The 21,324-nt window shown below is 38.0% G+C and overlaps 2 protein-coding genes across 3 annotated transcripts in view; one reads left to right on the forward strand and one right to left on the reverse strand.

The window, feature by feature from the left end:
• The window catches only part of myl2b (myosin, light chain 2b, regulatory, cardiac, slow), a 12,472-nt gene extending 8,745 nt beyond the window's left edge, over window positions 1-3,727 (reverse strand). Inside the window, exons 1-2 of the mRNA XM_056259369.1 lie at window positions 3,621-3,727; window positions 883-972 (exon numbers count right to left, since the gene is read on the reverse strand). Coding sequence (XP_056115344.1) covers window positions 883-972; window positions 3,621-3,623 — 93 coding nt within the window. The 5' untranslated portion in view covers window positions 3,624-3,727. The remainder of the gene's footprint in view (window positions 1-882; window positions 973-3,620) is intronic.
• Window positions 3,728-8,836: 5,109 nt separating this feature from the next.
• cux2b (cut-like homeobox 2b) overlaps window positions 8,837-21,324 on the forward strand; it is a 180,622-nt gene continuing 168,134 nt past the window's right edge. For both annotated transcript variants that reach the window (XM_056259351.1, XM_056259352.1), the window contains exon 1: window positions 8,837-9,129. In XM_056259351.1, coding sequence (XP_056115326.1) covers window positions 9,067-9,129 — 63 coding nt within the window. In that variant the 5' untranslated portion in view covers window positions 8,837-9,066. The remainder of the gene's footprint in view (window positions 9,130-21,324) is intronic.

Below are 21,324 nucleotides of genomic sequence, written 5' to 3' on the forward strand. Positions count from 1 at the left end.
TACGTACTTTTTAATACACTTGTTTTGACAATTTTTTTACTGTAACTCCACCTAAAAATTGAAAGCATTTTTTTTTGTCTAATGCAAAAGAAACGTTGAATTGCAACTCAACAAAGTTCTGAATCTGAACTAGTTTTTTAGAGCTTTGGTGAAGGAGAAAGATTAAAAACACCTGTTTCTCACGCAAATCTATCATGTGGATTATGATATTTCAAGGATAATTTTATGGGGGGTTTTTGTAGAGCGTGAAAGGTTCTTAAATCCGCCATTTTTGTGTTCCACAGAAAAAATAACTTTCAAGTTTGGAATGACGTGAGGGGGAGAAAATAATGACATTTAATTCATTTTTGGTGAACTAATTCTTTAATTAGAGGTCAGATCCCCCCAAACCCCTTGTCACGGTGCTTTATTTTTTGTAATGTATCTTGTTTCGCGAAACTCCCTGTGTTTGTATATTTATAGGTCCTGTAATTCCACTTTACTTTGCCTCTGTTTGTGATATGTGCGAGAGAGACAGACTGAAAGAGAGAGAGAGAGACTGGTCGCAATTGTCTGCACGTTTTCATCACTGCCATCTCGGATCAGCGTCACGCTTATCCTGTTTGTCCTGATCTTTTCACAGCCGCTTTGAGACCCGGAGACAACGTCTGTCCTGCTGCATTTTCCACGCAAATTTCGTGGGCTTGACAGCAGGTTGGAGTGTGTGTGTTCAGGGTGTAAATCACTCCACTGTGCTAATCGTTACTGACACATTCTGAATTATTCACTAGCGATGATGAACACTGACATATTGAAGTCACATACGGGAATCTCGCCGCTCAATATCACAGTGAAAGAGTCGGGATAACGACAATAAGAGTCAAACGAGCACTTGGTTTGCACCTCTTTGAACTCCTGGATCTGTGCTTGTTCAAACATGGAGAAGACATTTGAATTGGCTCCTTCTGCCCGCTTCTTTGCCTTTTTGGGTGCCTGCAACAACACATTACACAGAATACTTGCAACTGGTTAAATAGAACTACACACTGGAAATAAGAGAAATAACTTTGCTTCAAAAACCCCTTTTGACTTTACTTCTTGGCTGACATCCCTTTTCCTGTTTTCACTGAAACTCTATACCATTCAAAAGTTTGGGGTACTTACAATTTTTGGTAACACTTTAGGGTCTAATTCTCACTAATAACTTGCTTATTAGCATGCATATTACTAGTATATTGGCTGTTTATTAGTACTTATAAAGCACATATTAATGCTTTATTCTGCATGACCATGTTCTACATCCTGCAATACTTAAACCTACTACCTTACTAACTATTAATAAGCAGTATTTAGGAGTTTATTGGGGCAAAAGTCAAAGTTAATAGTTTGTTAATAGTGAAAATTAGACCCTGATCTAAAGTGTGACCCAATTCTTTTCTTATTTTGGAAAGAAATGAATACTTTAATTCAGAAAGGATGCATTAAATTGATCAAAACTGATAAAGGCGATACGTTACGAAAGATTTCTTTCAAATAAACACGGTTCTTTTGAATTTCTTTTCTAAGAATCCTGAAAGAAATCAAGGTTTCTATAAAAAATATTAAGCAGCAATATTAACTGTTTTGAACATCGATTATAATAAGAGCAGCAAATCTGCATATTAGAGTGATTTCTGAAGGATCATGTGACACTGAAGACTGGAGTAATGATGCTGAAATTTTACATCAAAAATTACATTTTAAAATATATTCACATTTAAACAGTTATATAAAATTGTAATAATATTTCACAATATTATTTTTACTATGTTTTTGAACAAATAAATGCAGCCTTGGTGACCAGAAGAGACTAAAAACAGACCCCAAACTTTTAAACGGTATGTCTCATCATGCCAGTAAAATGGCTTGCAAACGCAGTCTCATGTTGACTTTAGTATCACAGACAGCAATCTGTTTACATCGAGACTTTTGCTGAAGTCTCCCACTTCTCTGATGTTTCTCCTCTCAACATCGTCTCAATGTATGCTACTAACTCAAATGAACTGAGCGGATGTTCACATTTATTTTATAGCAGTCAATGCATGTCTGATTTGTGTCTATTTCATTTCTCTTCAGGAGTTAGGCGAGTTGATGTTAAACTGAAGGTTCTCCTGAGCTGAATCTGAGTCGTGATGTGTGAGTTTGAGAATGGCAAGGTTTGGTGCGCTGCTGGATGTATAATTAGCTCAGAGAGAGAGAGAGAAGTCAGCCAGTGGATCAGATGTGGGATTACACACTGGCGCTGACTGTTGACAGCCTCATCTTTGAGCCTGTTGATAGGTAATCCCACCAAGACAGGGATTAATCGCAACTATTTACATTCCTGCCACAGAATTTGGGAAACATTGTGAGATGCATTTCTGCCGGATGACATCGCAGCCCGACAGCTGCTCGTCGGCCTTCTGTCTGGATTACATCTCAACAGTATTTATGTATCCAATTGTCTCAAAAATTCCTTAAGAGGAATAAACACAATTTATATTGATAAATTATTACAATTTTAATGAATGGTTTTCTATTTTAATATACTTTAAACTGTAATTTACTCCTGTGATCAAAGCTGAATTTTCAGCATCATTACTCCAGTCTTCAGTGTCACATGATGCTTCAGAAATCATTCTAATATGATGATTTGATGCTCAGTTATTATAAATGTTGGAAACAGTTGTGCTCATGCTTAATATTTTTTTTTTGGAATGCTGAAAATGCAGCTTTGCATCACAGAAATAAATTATGTTTTAAAGTACACTCAGATAGAAAATCATTATTTTAAATTGTAATAATGTTTCACAATATTACTGTTTTTTCTGTATTTTTCATCAAATAAATGCAGGCTTGATGAGCATAAGAGACGTTAAAACATTAATAATAGTAATGGTTTTGAACGTATATGTTTACACTTTATTTCGATATTCCACTTTAGACATAATAACAATAATTTTTTACAACTATGCCAACTTATTCTACTTAACCGAACCCTATTATAGTAATATTTAGTCATATTTATCTTAGTAGTAATATTTTGCTCTGGATTGATTTATATGCTGATTATCGCAAAGAAACTTTGAAAATATACTACAAGTAAAACTACATGAAACTACGTGATGTTTCATATATATATAAAACATTTTTGCAAAATCTGATCACAGTTGGAGCCATTGTTGAGATTTGTTCTGAAACTTTATTTCAGAACAAGATATTTGGGTCTTTTAGGAGAAAAACATTGAGTGGAAGTTTCCATTTGCTCACATTTTAATCTCATGTAGAAACAACTGAAACATTAAAGAGATCTTATTTGTGATCTAAAGCAAATGAAATGCTTACATTTTTTAGCGATAAATAGATCTGTCTCCTGTTTTCGATTTGAGAAATGCAAATGTTTGTATCTATCTTTGAGAACAGAAACAGTTTACGTTTCATTCATTTATTTGTTGAAAGTGAATTTACGGATGAGTCAGACTTAAACTTCTGAAAGAAAGAACTTTAGACAGACAGAAATTAGATCTTCGTTTGGACGCATCAAGACAACAGTGAGTCACATGTCTGCTGAAAATCTACGACAGAATAAATGAATGAATAAATGCATGGCAAAGCAAACTCACCATAATCGTAACCCTTGAGTTCAGGAAACAAAGCACAAGTGATTTCAGACAGGGTGGAAATGCTGATTTTATATAAGCCCATTCTCCACCTCTGACTGTCTATAAATACATCCTCCATGGTGCTTAACCAGGAAGCCAATAGACTTCAGAAGTTATTATAAGAATTCTGATTTAAGGGATTTAATCCAGGAGCCAATGGGCTTCGACACAGACGGATGACAGTTGTTGGAAAACAGCTAGAACTTTCCTAAAGCAGAATGTGTGATTGACAGCGGCATTTCTCTGTAAGACTGTTTCTCACTCTTTGTAGGTTCATTTCATACTATTTAGCTCAACTTTTGGATATTTAGATGTGCAAGTGTCACTAACTTAAACAAATGATGAAGAAAAGTGAAGCCTTGATGTCTTTAGGTGATTTTAGTGGATGCATGAAGTCAGAGGATTCACAGGTGTAGAGAATCACATCCACTATTAACATGTTCTGCTAACATTGAAGCCGTGTAACACGAATAATAAAACATGCAGAAAGGAAGGTTTGGTCTGGTTGATGTTGTCAGGAGGGAGAAAGGTGACCTCTGCTTGACTTCTCACACTGAAACCCTGCAGTGGACCCTAACGGTGAACGTGATTTCACCAAGTACCACATGTTCCTGGATCAACATCTTTGTTGATCCTGGATCAACTTTCCAATCAACCAATCAGATTTGAGGGACAAGTTTACAGTTTATGTCAAGTTTAGGCTTAGAACCAGGGTGAAGTACTTAAACATCAGTGTTATTCACCTTTCATTACCCTCTGATTTTAGGGAAAAGTTATGGGTAGGGTTAGGTTTAGGGGTAGGGATTGGGTAAGGACTACATTTTGGGACAGGAATGTTGATCCAGGATCAACAAAATATGTTGATCCAGGACCATGTCACGAACAGTAGATTACTACACCTTTTTGACTCCAGAAAAACTGTTTACCCTTCCAAAGATGATCATGTGGTCATTTACAATTACATGGAATGGCTTTAAAAAAGGACCTAAAATGCTTTTAAAAAATATTTTCAACTTTCTTTAGAGTGTAATGTTGCTGTCTGAGCATGAAAAGGGTCTGTAAAGCACAACGTTTATATTTCTATATCAGTGTCACTGTTTCTGAACTCCCTGAAACTCCTCCAGTGTAGTCTTGAGTTTTCTTCCGGAAATGAACACGTCACAATATTCATCATTTGAATGATTCCCGCCCAAGGCATGCGCTGAATAAAGGGGCGGGGCCTGGTTGAGTTAGTTAGTAGTGGATGTTTTCGGGTGCGTCTCAATCAGCTCCCTAGGTCGTGAATCAGTATATCGTGTACAGGAGTTCAGGCACTGGTAAGGGCACTAAGGACCCTAGCTCACTTCACATTGGGACACTGACGACTCTATTTCTAGAGACATGACAACGTCCTCATTGCACAACATCAGAACTGTCTTTCTGTCATAGTTTGTTAATGTTATTTAAAGTACATTATGATAAATACTTCGCTTGTGAAACATACGTGCAACAATTCAGCCGTACATAAACTATAAATGTTAGCTAGAAAATGTTCATTACCTGTCTAGTGATGTGTTTATATAATTAAATAATGGTTTGTATTTTAAAAAAACATCTATTGCATTTCATTAGGATTTGGCTAACGTTAGGGAACATGGTGAGGATTGACACTCCTTGGATTTCATGGTGCATTGTGGGACCTTTTAGGGAGTGAACATTTCGGTGCCCCGGAAGGACTTCATCCTTAAAATGGCCGACTCCCTGATCAGTGCCCTGACTACTGAACTCTAGGGAGCTGATTAAGATGCACCCTTCGACTCGAAGCGGCACTGTGCAGACAGATTGGTTTATGACATCAAAGTACCATGAGAGAGATTTGAAAGCATGCAGAACCATCTCTCAAATCGCTCTTGCGGTACTTTGATGTCATACACTGATCGGTCCGCAGTGACCAGAACAGAACACGGTTCAAGTTTAACATTGTGTTGAAACACGTGGTTATGGTAAGGTGTGTGACATTTGCCCAAACTCACTGGAAGCGGTTGACTAATATAACACACTGATCCAGCTGACCAATCAGAGCACATTATGCTTTTCAGAAGGAGGGGCTTCATAGAGACTGGAACTAAACAGAGCGTTACTGACAGACTGGGGCAGCGTTTAACTCCACTTTTAGACTCGCAAACTCCCCTAAGCACTTCGCCTCGGGGGAGGGAGCAAGTCTACTCAACGTACACTTCAGGCAGATTTATAGACCACAATGCAACATGATTGTAACGTCACAGCAGAAATTGTCACTACCTTAAGTTTACTGTTTTTTTTTTAACACAGTTATAGTTTATTTTGTTAGCATTTTCTTTTGTTTTTTTAATATTTAAGCATATTTAATATAACATATTAATATATTCATAATATTTGTTTATATTTAATTTTTAGAATGATGCGCAAAACAAATTCATAAGGAAAAAAACTGTAACTAATAAATCAGCTCCATTGCGGATTCATCAAAGGCTTATTTCATTTAAACACATTTCAAGGGTTCCACCAGTAGTGGACACTCAATGACGTAACTCTGAGGAAAGGGCTGGAAATCGCAAACTCTGGAGTAGGTACTTTGAATAAGTAATTACTTTACGACCGTTATAAAAGTATGTTCTATATAGTATGAGTGTGTAGTATAAATGTAATCTGGACGTACTAGCCTACCCTACATCCGCCATGTTGTCATTATCATGTGACCTATCATCGTTAGTTGTGTTGCTTCATGCCATTCATAAATCCTCTCCTGTGGCCTCATGGGATAGTAAAGTGTCCATCGTATGCACACTTCAGAATCTCGCCGGAAGAATTAGGCAGTCCGGGTATACTTTCTGCCTATGAGTAGGCCTAGTGTGAATTCGGACATACTTCTTTATTTTTTCACATACTGTTTTTTGCCTACTATATAGTAGGGAAGTAGGCTATGCGATATCGGACGCAGCCTAGAGACAGAAGGAAGTTAGCAATAAATACTTTTTTTTTTTACTAAACGAACGCTGCCTGGGAAGAGAGCTTCTAGGCTATTTGACATTCTGCAACAATGTCAAATATGAAATGTAATGTGTATTTTGAACATTCAATTCAAGAACGAAAACCTATTCTAGTAGAGCCCAAAAACAAAAGCAAGTCTTTGAAAAGGGCATAATAGGTCGTCATTAAAACCTTTCTAGTTTCTAGTTTTGGGTCGTGAGGAATAATGTGATGCAAAATCTCATGCTAAATCACTCCAGCCACCTGGTGGCAATCTCAACAAGCTTCTGTTTCAAGGCCTTTACACTCCAGAGTGGATCAATATATCAGAGTTCAGCAGCTCTCGCCGATATTCCTGGAATTATATTATTGCCAAGCTTAGTCAAACATTTATGTGTATCTAGGCCACTGCATACACAACGTCAATCCAAACACACCAATGCACTCATTAGATGGACACTGTATCACCTCTTTATTCAGATACATTTTGAGCTTAGTTTAATGTTCATTTTTGCCATTTTTTCGTCTCAGATGTTAGACTAAACAGTTTTTTTTTTGTTTTTTTTTTATTTAGTTTTTTACAAAACCTCACAGCTTGCTCTGCTGCCTACAGTGGTTCGTAAAAATCTCCCACTGTTCTGTTCTCAATAATCCAACAGTCTTTGCACCCTCAAAATGTCCGCGTATTTAGATTTGAACAAAAGTAATAAGTGTTGGTGCATCAGGCTTGTATATCAGAACTGATTTAAATTTCAAATTTAACAGTGAGCCACATCAAAACAAGATATATTATTCCTTTCTTATAAAACCGACGCAGTTATTTCCCCCCCTGAAGCAATAAATAAAAAGCAATAAAACAGAAACTTTTAATAAGCACCTTTTATATTCCCCGTAGGTGGCTTACAAAGTGCAAATACATTTCTACTTAAAAATAGACTTGCGTTTGGTTTTAATGGCGAAGAGGAGAATGACAGATGTGCTCACTGGTAATTGCTCGCAGTCCACAAGCCAGCGGAGCAGTTAACCTCTTAAACAGTTTCATTTCAAGACATTATTATACTGATATCTGGAAGCCAGAATCCAGAGCCTTTCAGATACACATGTCAAGCGGCCTTTTCTAAACACCAACATAAATCCACAGACTTTTTGTAATCATCTGAACAAGGTTTACCAAATGTTTTTTTTTTAAAGAACTACAGTTAGTCATTATGCAAAATGTGTTAATGAAACTTTCTTACAGGGAAAGGCCACGGTGAGTTATTTTTAGGGGAAATCTTGGCTCTGGATGCTCGTCTTTATTTTACACCAATATTATAATGATAAAGATGTGATTTGAACAAAATGTGCTACATTTATGTCAGAATATAGTCCTCATTGTAAGGGCTACACGGTCCTGTTCCACAAGAGGGAGCACGTGTTAACGTTTGAACAGAACTGTCCATTCAGAATTTCAAATCATGCATTGATCGCACAATCCCACTATAACATTTATGCTTTTTTCCCCGTCTAGGAATGCATTTTTTTATTCAACCGCATTCAAACACACAGATGAGCATATGTAAGAGAAAACACCTTTGCATTTGCACTCGTTAACAAAATGTTCTAGATAAGTCACTAACAAATATTCCTGGTATTTATTGAAATTCCACACATTGCAGCTCCATGGATCTCATAAACTAACTGCATATAGACTAAACTTTCACTTTTTGTTCAAGCTTGTGCATTTTATGCTGCTTTACTCATATTTACCACATCGAACGTGTTTTGTTTATTTTTTTTGCAGTTTACATCATCTACTAAAAATATGTTAAAAAGCCTCATAAGAGTTTTTAATAAGCGACAGCACTATTTCATCACGCTGATCTTCGTGCCATAAATGGCACTATTCATCACTTCATTATTCACAAGGACATTATTTAAAATATATATTCACTCAAAACACAAAAGCTTTCATCCATTCAGTGTTTATTCTATTCGTGCGTCTCTTTTATTGCAATTATAGCATGCATTACGCATTATTGACTTAAAGTTGCAAATCTCATTATATGGGGCTCATTAATGATATGTAATGATTTCACCGTTTTACGCATCAAACATCTGGCGATGCGCATTGGTTGCTCGTTGTTCTCCTTCCACTTCCCAGACGTTATTGATCAACCCGTTACGTCAGTATTGATAACTTTACCAAACCCAAAATCAAGTGCAATCCCGGGAGCTGCACTAATGCATCTATATGCATCTATATTCTGTTCATATCGCATCCACCGGCTCTCGCGCGCTGCGCGTCCCGTCTAGGTTTCCACAACTGTTATTTTCCTAACATTTTTTTTTCCATGTGGAGTGTAATCGTCAACGCTGTTTAACGGGGGGAATCCAGCCCATATATTTATTGTAGCCGCTCTTGAATATTGTGCTCAAGATGGCCGCCGATGTGGGATCGATGTTTCAATATTGGAAGAAATTTGATCTCCGGCGGCTTCAGGTTGGTCTTATTTCTCACCTTTTTTACACGACACGATCCTATACGCGCTAATGCACCTTGCATTTCATGCATTTTCTCTTTTGGTGACTTTAGAGGGACGGGATGGTGGTGTTGCATTGATAGTTATTAGTAATTGATCCTCTTCTGCCTTTTGTTCGGTTCAATCATTGATCAGGAGCGCGCAAGAGCAGCGGCTGCAGCCTCGCGCACACCAACGCGCTTTAACACCACATTTAACGCTATTTTAACGCTTCATACACGAGCTTTGTTGGAAACAGAAACTTTTAATGCCTTTCCGAGTTGTGGACTTTAACTTTTTATCAGCCTAATGTGTTTTATTCTAATAGAAATACGGAACGGTGACGCGCGCGCGCGCGGCTCGTTCTGTCAAGTGCCGGTTTGTGATTCACCTCAGACTTTATGAAATAAACAGCTCATATATTTTAGACATTTAATGCTGATTGTATGTATCTATCACTCGCGTATTGACTTTATTAGTGTGCTTCTTCAGTAATGATCACATGGAGCGTAATGAACGTCGCACCATCAGAGTTTCTGTTATAGCAAAGTTTATTATTGACGTCTTTATGTATCATGACACGACTTAATAGTAAGTATTCCTGTTATAAAATGCATATTTACTTAAATGTGCTCATGTGTTATGTTATGCCTTGTATGCATTTCGCCAGCTGTTAACAGTAGAATTCATTAAAAGTAGAACAAATAAGTTTTATTTTAAAGATGTAGCCTATGTTTTTGCAATGGCTTTAAATTGACTTTAAGAAAATGTTAGCTAAGAACATTTACAACATATGTATTCAAACGTTCAAGATTCAACCTTGCATGTGATGTTGGTGTGTGTAGCCTAATTCATTAACGATATGCTTTGCCTGCAAATTGACTTATGATTTCAGGGTCAATGTCAAATAATATTGTTCTAGATTATTAAAATTAAGAAATCTTTGAAAAATCTAGTTTCAAACATATGGGTAATTCTATTAGAAATGCAATCTTTGTGTTCATATGTATTTGAAAAACTTAAAAAAAAACTCAAATAAAAATTTACGTTTTCTATATTCTTCACACATTTTTCGAAGTTTTGCATATATATATATATATATATATATGTGTGTGTGTGAATGTATATAAAGCCTTTTAATTAGACTTTTCAATAGAAGAGATAGTCATGTTTTAATACAAATAATTGAAAAAAATAACTGACCCCTTGCTATTGTTAGTATTTTTGTGTGCATTTTTGCAGGAAACAATGTATCAGCCTGTCGTATTTAACCGTGCACTCCGGTTTCGTTCCAACCGCAGTGTGAACGCTCCATCCACACCGCTTGTGCCGCTCCAAAACCAGAACGCTGGCTGACTGTTCGCGCTTCTCGGACTGTGTAATTGCATTCCCTGCTAATGTTTGTAAATCAGCCTCGGCCAGCGCAAGGGCACAGACTCAGCCCTATGATTGATGTTCTGTAACATAAGAAATGACAAGAGCATGCCAAGCCAAGCCGGAGAGGAATCAGATCTGTCTGTGTGTGTGTGTGTGTGTGTGTGTGGCCGATTGTTATTCAAGCCTTTCCAAAGAAGGGCTCCATAGGCTGTTCTGTTGTTGGAGGGTCTCTCTCATTCTTTATTATTTTGAATACAGATGGACAGAACGCTCCGGGTAACGCATCCATATTGAGGTTATCCAAACCCTGAGCCCGTTCATGGACAGGGAGAGCAAACATGTTTTCACGGCGAGCTCATCTGGACAAATATCAAATGGTTATTGTCTAGATTGTGCTCAGAATATGTCTACTAGGGTGATGAATCAAAACGCTGTTCATACGAGTAACCAGATTGAGGAGATTAAATGTTAAAGTGTAAGAATCAATGACTGAGAAACACATTGATCGATTGCTGATCTGAATATTGAACGTTTTGATGGGGAGGAGGAGTCATGTTTCTCATATTGTCTACGGTGGCCCTAGAGGACAGGACAAAGGGTTTCTGTGAATTAGCTGATCTTTTTTGTTTTAAATACCGAACAAGTTGTCAGATTTCATTCAGTGTGCATGCATTCAACTCTTGACATTGTTTAATCTGCTTTGAGTTAAAGAGTCTAAATCCATCTGTCATTATGAATCAGCTGGTAAAAGTGGCTTTGACAACCACACCAGCAGTGAGCGCACAGCCTCGTGTTACTGCTGGGCTCCATACATGAATCACACACATTTGCACATCAGAGTTTTTCTTTGTTTCTGGAGTTAGTCTAGGTCACACCTGGTTTAGGTTATTGATGTTCTCACCTGCAGCCTGTGACAGTTCGAGTCATATTTAATGCCACATGAATGCAGCCACCAAATGCTTCCACAGCATATAACCGGCTCACATGTGGGGGGAAGCTAAAGTGTATTGTGTTATTGAATCTTTCGTGGAAACATTCCACATCTAGTACATGATTTTAGTCTGTGGAAGCAATTTATTGAAACTTAATGCATGTGAGGAAGCAAAAAACATTTGTGGATGGTTCGATTTTAGTGTAAATACTCGTTTGAAAGTTTAGGGTCAGTATGTTTTTTATTCCTTTTTTATTCAGCAAGTATGCATTAAATTGTTTAAAAGTGACAGTAAAGACATTTTATAATGTTGCAAAATATTTCTATTTCAAATAAATGCTTTTGCTTACTTTCTGTTCATCAAAGAATCCTGAAAAAAAAAAAAAATGCATCACGGTTTCCACAAACAGCGCAACCGTTTTCAATATTGATAATCATAAATGTTTCTTGAGCAGAAAATCATCATATTAGAGTGATTTCTGAAGGATCATGTGACACTGAAGACTGGAGTAATGATGTTGAAAATTCAGCTTTGATCACAGGAATAAACTACATTTTAAAATATATTCAAGTGGAAAACATTTGAAATTGTAATATTATTTCACATTATTACTGTTTTAGCTGTATTTTTGATCAAATGAATGGCTGGTGAGCAGAAGAGACTTTAACATTAAAAAATCTTTCCGACCCCAACATTTTGAATGGTAGCGTATGCCATTTTTGATCATTCCATATGGGTCTCTTCCATTTTGCACTGATTGAGTTTAAAAATCAATTGATTAATGAGCTGCAAGAATACTAATTATGAATGCTACTTATGAAGCTGTTTGTCTCACAAAACACCCATCTAAAAGTTATTTTGCCTCATGTTACAACCGAAGCAAAGCTATAAATCTGAAATTCAGAGCATTGTCTGCTAACATTTAAGTCTGTAGCCTTAAGTTGTTAAGTTTGCTGTTATCTGGTACGGGTGCATATTCCCGGATGTTAACATTTTAAATATTTACAAGACATCACTGTTAACTCATTTATGAATCTAGTCAGACGCTGTTTATTGCATGCTGTGATGGTCTTTGTTATTCTTCCTTGTGGCCCCTGCGGGACGTCGTGTCTATGGCGTCCCCCGAGGGCCCCTCACCCACTCTTGAACTTGGACTCCAGCGAGATCCCTAGACTAGGACGGGTGAAAGAGAAAAGGTGGGAAATAATCAGGTCTGCCGCACCTTTAACATGTCCAAAACTTCATGTGTATTAAAGCTTCAAGTTCAAACTCTTCTTTCTGGAAAAGGATTTTTTATTCCTCTAACCCGAGACCCCCCTGAATGAAGCGCGACTGCTTGTATTGACCAGCGGACGAATAAGTTTAGGAGAGGGGGGTATCTGCGGCTGACAGTTGATTTATGACCCTCTTTGTCTGTGTTGGTCTGTAGCGGAGCATCTGGCCGTGTCAGATGATGTTTTCGCTGGGGTCTGTGGCTTATGGCTGTCGCTTTGGTTGCTCTCAAATTACATCATTTCATACAGCAGTTCCTGTATTGCCATTAATCCTCAGAGGTGTTTCGGTGATATTCCCTCATGAACAAGCCTTGCATTTGGGTCTCATTGGGAATTGTTCATAAGAGGGAATATTTGGCATCATCTTGTCTTGAGTCTTGATGTAAGTCATACCGATAAGTGTCTCTCAGTGTTTTGTGGAGATATTCTCTCAGTAAAATATGTTAAAGTGAATGGATGAACATCATGCATGTGTTGATATGAGAAATTGTTTTGCAAAAGGGTTTTGATAGTTTTGAAAAAAATATATATACACACATTATATGTATATATGTTTATAAGATGGGATGAATCGTGATTAATCGATTTGACAGCACACATATATATATATATATAGGCCTACACTTTATTATTATTTTTTTTTTAAATGACTAAGAGACTAGAGAATTTTTTGAGACTGACTAGTTTTAGTATTTTATAATAATACTAATTATAATAAAATAATAATTATAACATGGCACCGAAAAAATTAAAGTGACTTTTTGATGCACATTCATAGTTTACATTTATTTTAATATATATATATATATATATATATATATATATACACATATATATTTGCCAGCTCTCATTTTTATTTCTTTTAACTTCCTAGAAAATCATTAGTTGCTGCTAGTTCTGTCTTTTGTTAATGATAATGACCTTATTTTGAACTGAAGATGAGAACGACACCGAATAATGTCTCTCATTAAATCTGTCTCCTAAGTGATCGGACATGTCCTCGTAAGAACGAACACCGGGTTCTTCTAACCTCATATAAAAGAGATGACACAGAAATAGATGGGCTACAGGTTTCGGTGACCTTGGTTTCCACTGGTCTCAGGTCACATGGCCGTTGCCGTGGTAATAATTCACACCAGCCAGATGGCATTTCCGTGGGCGCTCATGGAAAGGACAGGCCAAGAGGTCCCTGCTAGTCTCTTTTAGGACAGATCTGACCAATAGGGAGTAGGCTAACAAGATCCCTGTGCAAACAGACTGTCCTCTTTTGTCCCAGAGTGCAGAGCATTGGTGACCAATATGGAAGCTGATGAAATATGCGATTTTTAACAGTTGGATTTCAGTGTCGTAACCTAAAATATAAAACAAGGACTGTTTATTTCTGTATATTTGTTCTAGTTTGTCTTTCATGTCATATTTTAGCTGAAGTGCATTGTTTAAAAACTTTCTCCTTTCCCAGTTTAATGTGCAGAGGCTATAAGGCATCTATACAACTATGCAAATGGCCACGCATACATCCCCAATGCACTTCAAGAATGCAGTCCTGTTGTATATAAGGGACATAGTTGAGTAAATAATGACAGAATTTTAAAATTCTCTTCAAATAGTTGCCCTTGTCATGACCCTAGTTGACCTGAAAGAGAAAACTGACCGTGGATAAACACTTGCGATGCGATGCAATGCGCACTGTACTTAATTCATAATGCAACAAAGCATAGGTTGACTTCCTGAAGATTTCCTCTGTTTGTTTGTTCTTGCAAAATAGATAGTCATGGCAGGTTTGGGGCGGAAGGAGTGTTTGGTAATCTTGTCTGGAAACCTTGGACACTTTTCACAGACTGATATGATGCTTCTTTACAGATTGTAAATCTGGCAACATTTTAATTTTTAAACAATTTAATGTCCATTAATAACATTATGCTGCTGTGTGATTGTTTCTAATACAACAGCTGAGGGATTGATACACACTTGACATCTTTCTCTCTTCTGACCAATAACCACTCTTTTGGAAAGTCATAGAAATGCTATTGTGGATTTTGTCTTTTGCTATTGAGGAGATTGGGATCGCAAAAATGATATTTGTTGTAGTTTCCGAGCGTTCACCACTATAGAAGTTTACCCAACTATGATGACTTCCGTTTATGAGAACCTTGGAAATATGAAAACGAGGACTTCAGATGATGCAAACTCTGAATCAACATGCACCAATGCTAAATTTTCTATATATTGTAATCCTTAGGTTCGCAACTTGTAATAATAGCTTGAATGAGCTCATTGTTTCTGCCTAAAATTTACACAGGTCATTTGTACATTGCTGAAATACTTTACTTGGACAGTCACCTCTGATAACTATGGAAGCTTGTTTCCGCCACAGAATGAAAAATAAAAAAGGTAATTGCGACTTTTTATCTCACAATTCTGACTTTTTTTTTCTCACAATTGCGAGTTTACATCTCGCAATTCTGACTTTATTTCTCAGAATTGCTAGATATAAAGTCAGAATTGCATGATAAGTCGCAATTGCGAGATATAAAGTCAGAATTGATTGATATAAAGTCACAATTGCAGGTTATAAAGTCAGAATTGCGTGATATAAAGTCGCAATTGCGAGATATAAAGTCAGAATTGCGTGATATAAAGTCGCAATTGCGAGATATAAAGTCAGAATTGCGAGATATAATGTCAGAATTGATTGATAAAGTCACAATTGCGAGATATAAAGTCAGAATTGCGTGTTATAAAGTCGCAATTGCATGTTGTATAGTCAGAATTGCGTGAAATAAAGTCGCAATTGCGAGATATAAAGTCAGAATTGATTGATATAAAGTCGCAATTGCGTGTTGTAAAGTCAGAATTGCGAGATATAAAGTCAGAATTGATTGATATAAAGTCGCAATTGCGTGTTGTAAAGTCAGAATTGCGAGATATAAAGTCAGAATTGATTGATATAAAGTCGCAATTGCGTGTTATAAAGTCAGAATTGCGAGATATAAACTATTCTGAGGGGAAAAAGTTAATTCCCTTAGAATTGACCTGATAACTTGCAATTGCGACTTTATATCTCACAATTCTGAGAAGAGATGTCAGAATCTCGAGATGTAAACTCGCAATTATGTGTTATAAAGTCAGAATTGTGAGATAAAAAGTCTCAATTCTGTCTTTTTATCTCGCAATTGCGACTATTTCTCAGAATTGCGACTTTATATCTCGCAATTGCAACTTTATTTCTCACAATTCTGACTTCATATCTCGCAATTGTGAGATAAAAAGTCGCAATTATTTTTTTATTTTTTTTTTATTCATTGGCGGAAACTAGCTTCCATAGATAACAGATCCCTCTTGTATTGTAATCTAGAGTCACGTGCATTTTCTGGAAATCTGCTTTGAAACGATATGTATTGTGAAAAGTGCTGTACAAATAAACGTGAATTGAATTGAAAAGGGTCCATTGTGGTGCAAAAATGACACCCGTCACTCAGATTCTAGTGTAGCATCGGTCTTGTGGTTGTTTTTCTCACTTAATTTGGGTCCAGTTTCTCAAGGGCTGTGTTTTGCATGACTCGGGTGGTTGCATGTCATCTTTCCTCCACAAAACACGACGGTGATATTGTCAAACAGTGCCATCACTCCTCTGTGCGTGTGTGTGAGAGCTCAGAGCTTTTCCCCAACCATCACCAATTGGTCGTGAAAAAGACTCATTTCAACTCTGTACTCATTCATGTGTGTGTGTGGGGGGGGGATCAGTGTTTATTGCTGTTATTGTTGCTGTCAAATGCGCCGGATCTGGAAACGGTTTAGAGATATTCTGCAAGGCGCACGGATTTGCAGGGATAAAACGCTGTTGTCGAGAGGAAAACTCAGCAACGTTTACTAGCTGGCAACACAACAAAACTACAGAGTTTATGCTGCACTTATGCATGACAATAAAATATGATGGTTTAATAGATACTATACACGTGAATTAAATGAGAGAATTGCTTTGTTTAGAAACTCCCACGTTCTGCCGTGATCTTCTCCACGGTTACATGCATCAAACTCTTGAAAGTTAATCCTCGCCATTGTTAGAAGATCCTAAGGCCCTGTTCACACCTGGTATTAAGATGCGTTTTGGTCGATCGGATCAGAAGTAGACGAGGGAGACTCCTGTTTACACCTGGTGTTTTAATCCGTCTCTGTTGTTCATGTAAATGTATGGGTTTTTTCAGATCTTTTGATCTATTGAACAAAATAAGCTTGCGTAATTTACATTTGAACGTGCCTGAAAAAAACAGAAAAACAATACGGAGGTTTCGTCTCTGCTCTGACAGCCACAACACCACGCCGGACACTGTGAGTGTGTGTTATGGTGCTTTTCCACGGCTCGGTACGGCTCACTTAAATAGCACCACCTTGGTTGAGGTTCCAAGCGAGCCGACCCGATACTAATCAATCAATTTTGAGCATCTAGATGGTATAATCAAACATATCTTGTGGAGCGCACTCTGAGTATGCATTTATTTGTCATTTTAACTGAAACTTAAAGGACAAGTTCGGTATTTTACATTTATATTTTCGCTGCAAAAGATGCTTTCCAACAGGTTTTATGGTAGTTTTTGTCCAACTCCTTTGACTTGTATTGGATGTGCTGTGAGGTACGGTATTACTCCGCCGCCGGAAACGGAAATGGGGTTGTTTATTCTTCTGCTTCTTCTGTGTATTCAATGAAATGCCAGTGGTTTGCTTGCAATTGGCAAAGGTGCATCATCGCCACCAACTGGGCTGGAGTGTCTATTTTTTAAGCTCTCAACGGAAGAATGCACGGGTGTGAGGCGTTTGGAAAAATAGGTCCAGAGTTTTACAACGAAAGGTAAAACACCTGTTGGAAAGCATCTTTTGCAGCGATTTTTGTGTGAGCTTACCAGTGAACACCCCAGACCACTCGGAGAGTTTCACGTCTTTGTAAACTAAAGTTTAATGCGTTTTATGAAGGATTGTTCCAGTGGGGGGTGCAACCACAGAAACCAAAAATTCTTGGGCCAGCAGCATGTGTCCAAGTTTCAATCTTAACCGTTCTATTTCATCAGAAACGATCTTAAAGCTGCAGTCGGCAAGTCTGGCAGATTGAGTGGATTTAGGAACATTTTGAATGTTTACAACTCTCATGCCCCTCCCCCACTATCAACGGATACCCTCCCACCCAGTTCATGCTCGTCAGTGCGTGTGCACCAGATTTTCAGTGAACGCCAGGGCTCTCAAGTGTCACGCATTGAGCGTGACAGTCACTCATTTCGGTCTTTTGTCACGCTCTCCCGCCACACATTGTATTTCTCACGCTGAAAAACTATTTGTAATATATTTAATATGCCGCAGCGCCCAAAACTCTGGCCGCGCCGCTCTCACTGTGGAACCGGCATGAATCAAGCGTGTTTCCTCTGGTGTTGTTCGTCGAGCTACACAATAGCCAATCAGAAAATAGCACTATTGTATCTGGGTAAGATTTAACGCAACAACCAATGACAAAAATGTATCCAACCCCCCGTCGGCTGGGTGTCACTCTTACCTGTCTTCAAAACTTGAGAGCCCTGGAACGCGCCCGTCTCATCAGCATCCATCAACACCATGGAGTATTTGGAGGTATGCTGTCCTGGCTAATCTACCGATAGATTGCAATTGCTAACGTCATTTATACTCTAAATGAGCTTACTTGATTTTCCGCCATCACTCTTCGTTACTGCGCGAACTTCCGCGAACTTCCGGCGTGTGCATGTGATTGTAACGTGCGCGAGGGGTGGCGTGTGCCCGATCTGTGATTGACAGTCAGATCTCACACCCCCCTGCGCTGATTGGACCCGATGATCCGGGAGCTGTGGATTTTTGCAAAACAAATAACACGCTCCAGGTGGAGTTAGAAGCTCGGGTTTTTTCTAAAACCACTTTATTTATGTTGTTCTGTCAGATTATAGTGTCGATTTCACTGAATATGATCAAAAAAATGTTGCCGACGGCAGCTTTAAAACAGGGCTTTAAGTGTAAAATACCAAACCTGTCCTTTAAATTTGGACTTCAAAGATTTCTCATCCTGTTGCAACCTCTACAGGCCATGAATGATCAGCGACTAGTCGAAGTCAAGCTTAAAGCATCATGGCAGAGTCGATTTGTCTGTTAAACCCGTACTTGGTACGTTTTTCGTATGCAGCCGACAAAAGTTTGAATCATGTATTTCTAGTGTACTTCCCATAATGTTTAGGTCAGAAGGCAGAGAGTAGACCCCTTTACACCTGTATTTACTTCCAGGTGTATTTACGTCCACTTGTGATCCGATCGACCAAAACACATCAGCTGTAAACAGGGCTTAAGTTCAGGACAATGTGTTTCATTGATCATTTAGATGAGAACTTACTCATTTGTGCTTCATAACAATGCAAGAAACATCATAACGGATTTATATGGTTTAATGGTTTTTGTGACATTTTGCTCACAGTTTGGAGTCCTGACGCATGTTAATCGTGAGGGTGCATGTGCTTGTGCATGTACGAGGCCATTAGGCATGTGAATCATAAAGTAATGAAATCGACTCGTATGTGTGCGTGTTTGCGCTGACCGTCATTAGATTGTTTCGAAAAGCTAGTCTGTGTCGAATTAGGCAATTATGAACTCATATTAACCACAGAGAGCTTCCGTCTGTGCTGAGAAACAAACATTTTCATAAGTGTGCACCCTAATGTCTCACCTTTCACACAAAAAAGCTGCCTAGAACAATCTCTTATCCATCAGACTGGCAGAATGGAAATTCCATCTCTCTCTCTCTGTGAACCTTTGGCAGAGGAAACAAAGAGGAGAGAAACGCGTCGAGAAAAGGCTTTTACGTGTCTGCAAATTGAGTTGTGAAGATCTCAGAGTCACGTTCCCCTCCCGCTCAGCCGACAACATTAGAGGAGAAGTGAAACTGACTCAAGATTTAAGCAGTTTAACCTTCCTCTGTAGAATTAGCGCTCAAGACTTCAAAGCGGATACTTCAGCGTGCGGAGAGGAATGATAAACCGTTTTTTGCTCGACGCCGGGTGCCTATTCACCGAGCGAGAGAGCCGGTCTGTCATAAAACAGCCCCTTAATCGCTGTGACCCTCCTAGGGCTCGATTTTCATACCTGTCCACACTTATTTTCCCCCATTCTCCTCCACTGCTCCATGGATTAACCCTTTGTGCATGTGCTTTGATAGTTGCTAACTACACAAAGCCAATGTCTCACTAGTACTGTGTTGCATGAGTGTGTCTTAAACTGAAGTTATTAACATTTGGCCAGTTTGTTTACTCTTTGGACAAGTAAGACTCTACCTAGCAACCTCCCACTATACCTTAGTAACCGCATAGCAGCGCCCATAATCCCTTAAATCATTTCTGTGGATTTCGCATCGAGCAGTCTGATTCGTTTTGTCGAATTGATTCTTTGAACACTTTGGCTGAATCTGAAATCGCCCCCTATACCCTCAAATAGGGCATTATTTGTAGAGGTGTACAAAACCATTGTGGATGTTATCGAGTGCACTCAATCAACCGCAATAACGAGTGTACAACTGATATTGATAACAAATGAACTGTATCAGTGGACTTACGGAGGGAATAGTGAGTGAGGGTTTAGGAGGCGATTTTGGATTCAGCCTTTGTTTCAGTGAATCGGTTCTTTTAAATTTCAGTGTGACTTTACATTTATTTATTTATTTAATCAAATTGCTGATTATTCCTTTTTTTAGGTTATCTTTTTATTTAGGTAATATTGTCATATTCTGTTATTTTTATTGTTCTAAACATTAAAAAAAGTGTTAAAAACATAATATTCGTAAGAATCTTGTTGTTGATAACAATATATTCAAAACCCTTTGTATTAGTATGTTGTTAGTATATAGAAGTATTGAAATTCAACATATTTGTGAATCGTTTCAATGTAATCATAAAAATGAATCAGTTGAATGTTCAAAAATCCTGATTCACTGATTCTTTGGAATTGGAATCAAAAGAATGACTCAAATTCCTGCGTGACATTTTACATTTAATTTTTGTAGTAAAATGACTGATTATTCCTGCTTATATGAGGTTGTTTTTTATTTAGGTTGTAGGTTATGCCATTTTCTGTTGTTTATTAATCAGAATTTTATTCTTAATAACGTTACTGTTGCCGTTTCCCTAATCCTATTAAACTTCAGCATGTTTTGGGAATCAGTTGAACTGGATCATTAAAAAGAACAATTTATTTGTGAATTGGCCATCACTCGAAGCTGCATGAATTAATCATAAGCGCCACACGTAAGGAGATTTGCATTGACGTATCACACCACTGACCCTCGCGCATGTGTTTGAGGTGCGCACCACACACACACACACACACACACGGCTAAACTGTGACAGACACTCCCCGTTTAAGCCGGTTCCTCCTCTAAATCCTTAACGACGTCCCAGAAGCACCGATCCTCAATTTTTCCCCCATCGATCCGTGCTGGAGTCTGATAGTTCGTCATGGCAATGAATCTCTGCATTTTCATATTAATACCCGTTGCGCTCACTCTCGGGGACGGTGATGGTCTCGGCACTTCAGTAAATAATGAGGTTTTAACAAAACT

Source organism: Rhinichthys klamathensis, unplaced genomic scaffold (genome assembly GCF_029890125.1).
Source record: "Rhinichthys klamathensis goyatoka isolate OS25496 unplaced genomic scaffold, OSU_Roscu_1.1 h1tg000167l_1, whole genome shotgun sequence".
Classification (NCBI taxonomy): domain Eukaryota; kingdom Metazoa; phylum Chordata; class Actinopteri; order Cypriniformes; family Leuciscidae; genus Rhinichthys; species Rhinichthys klamathensis.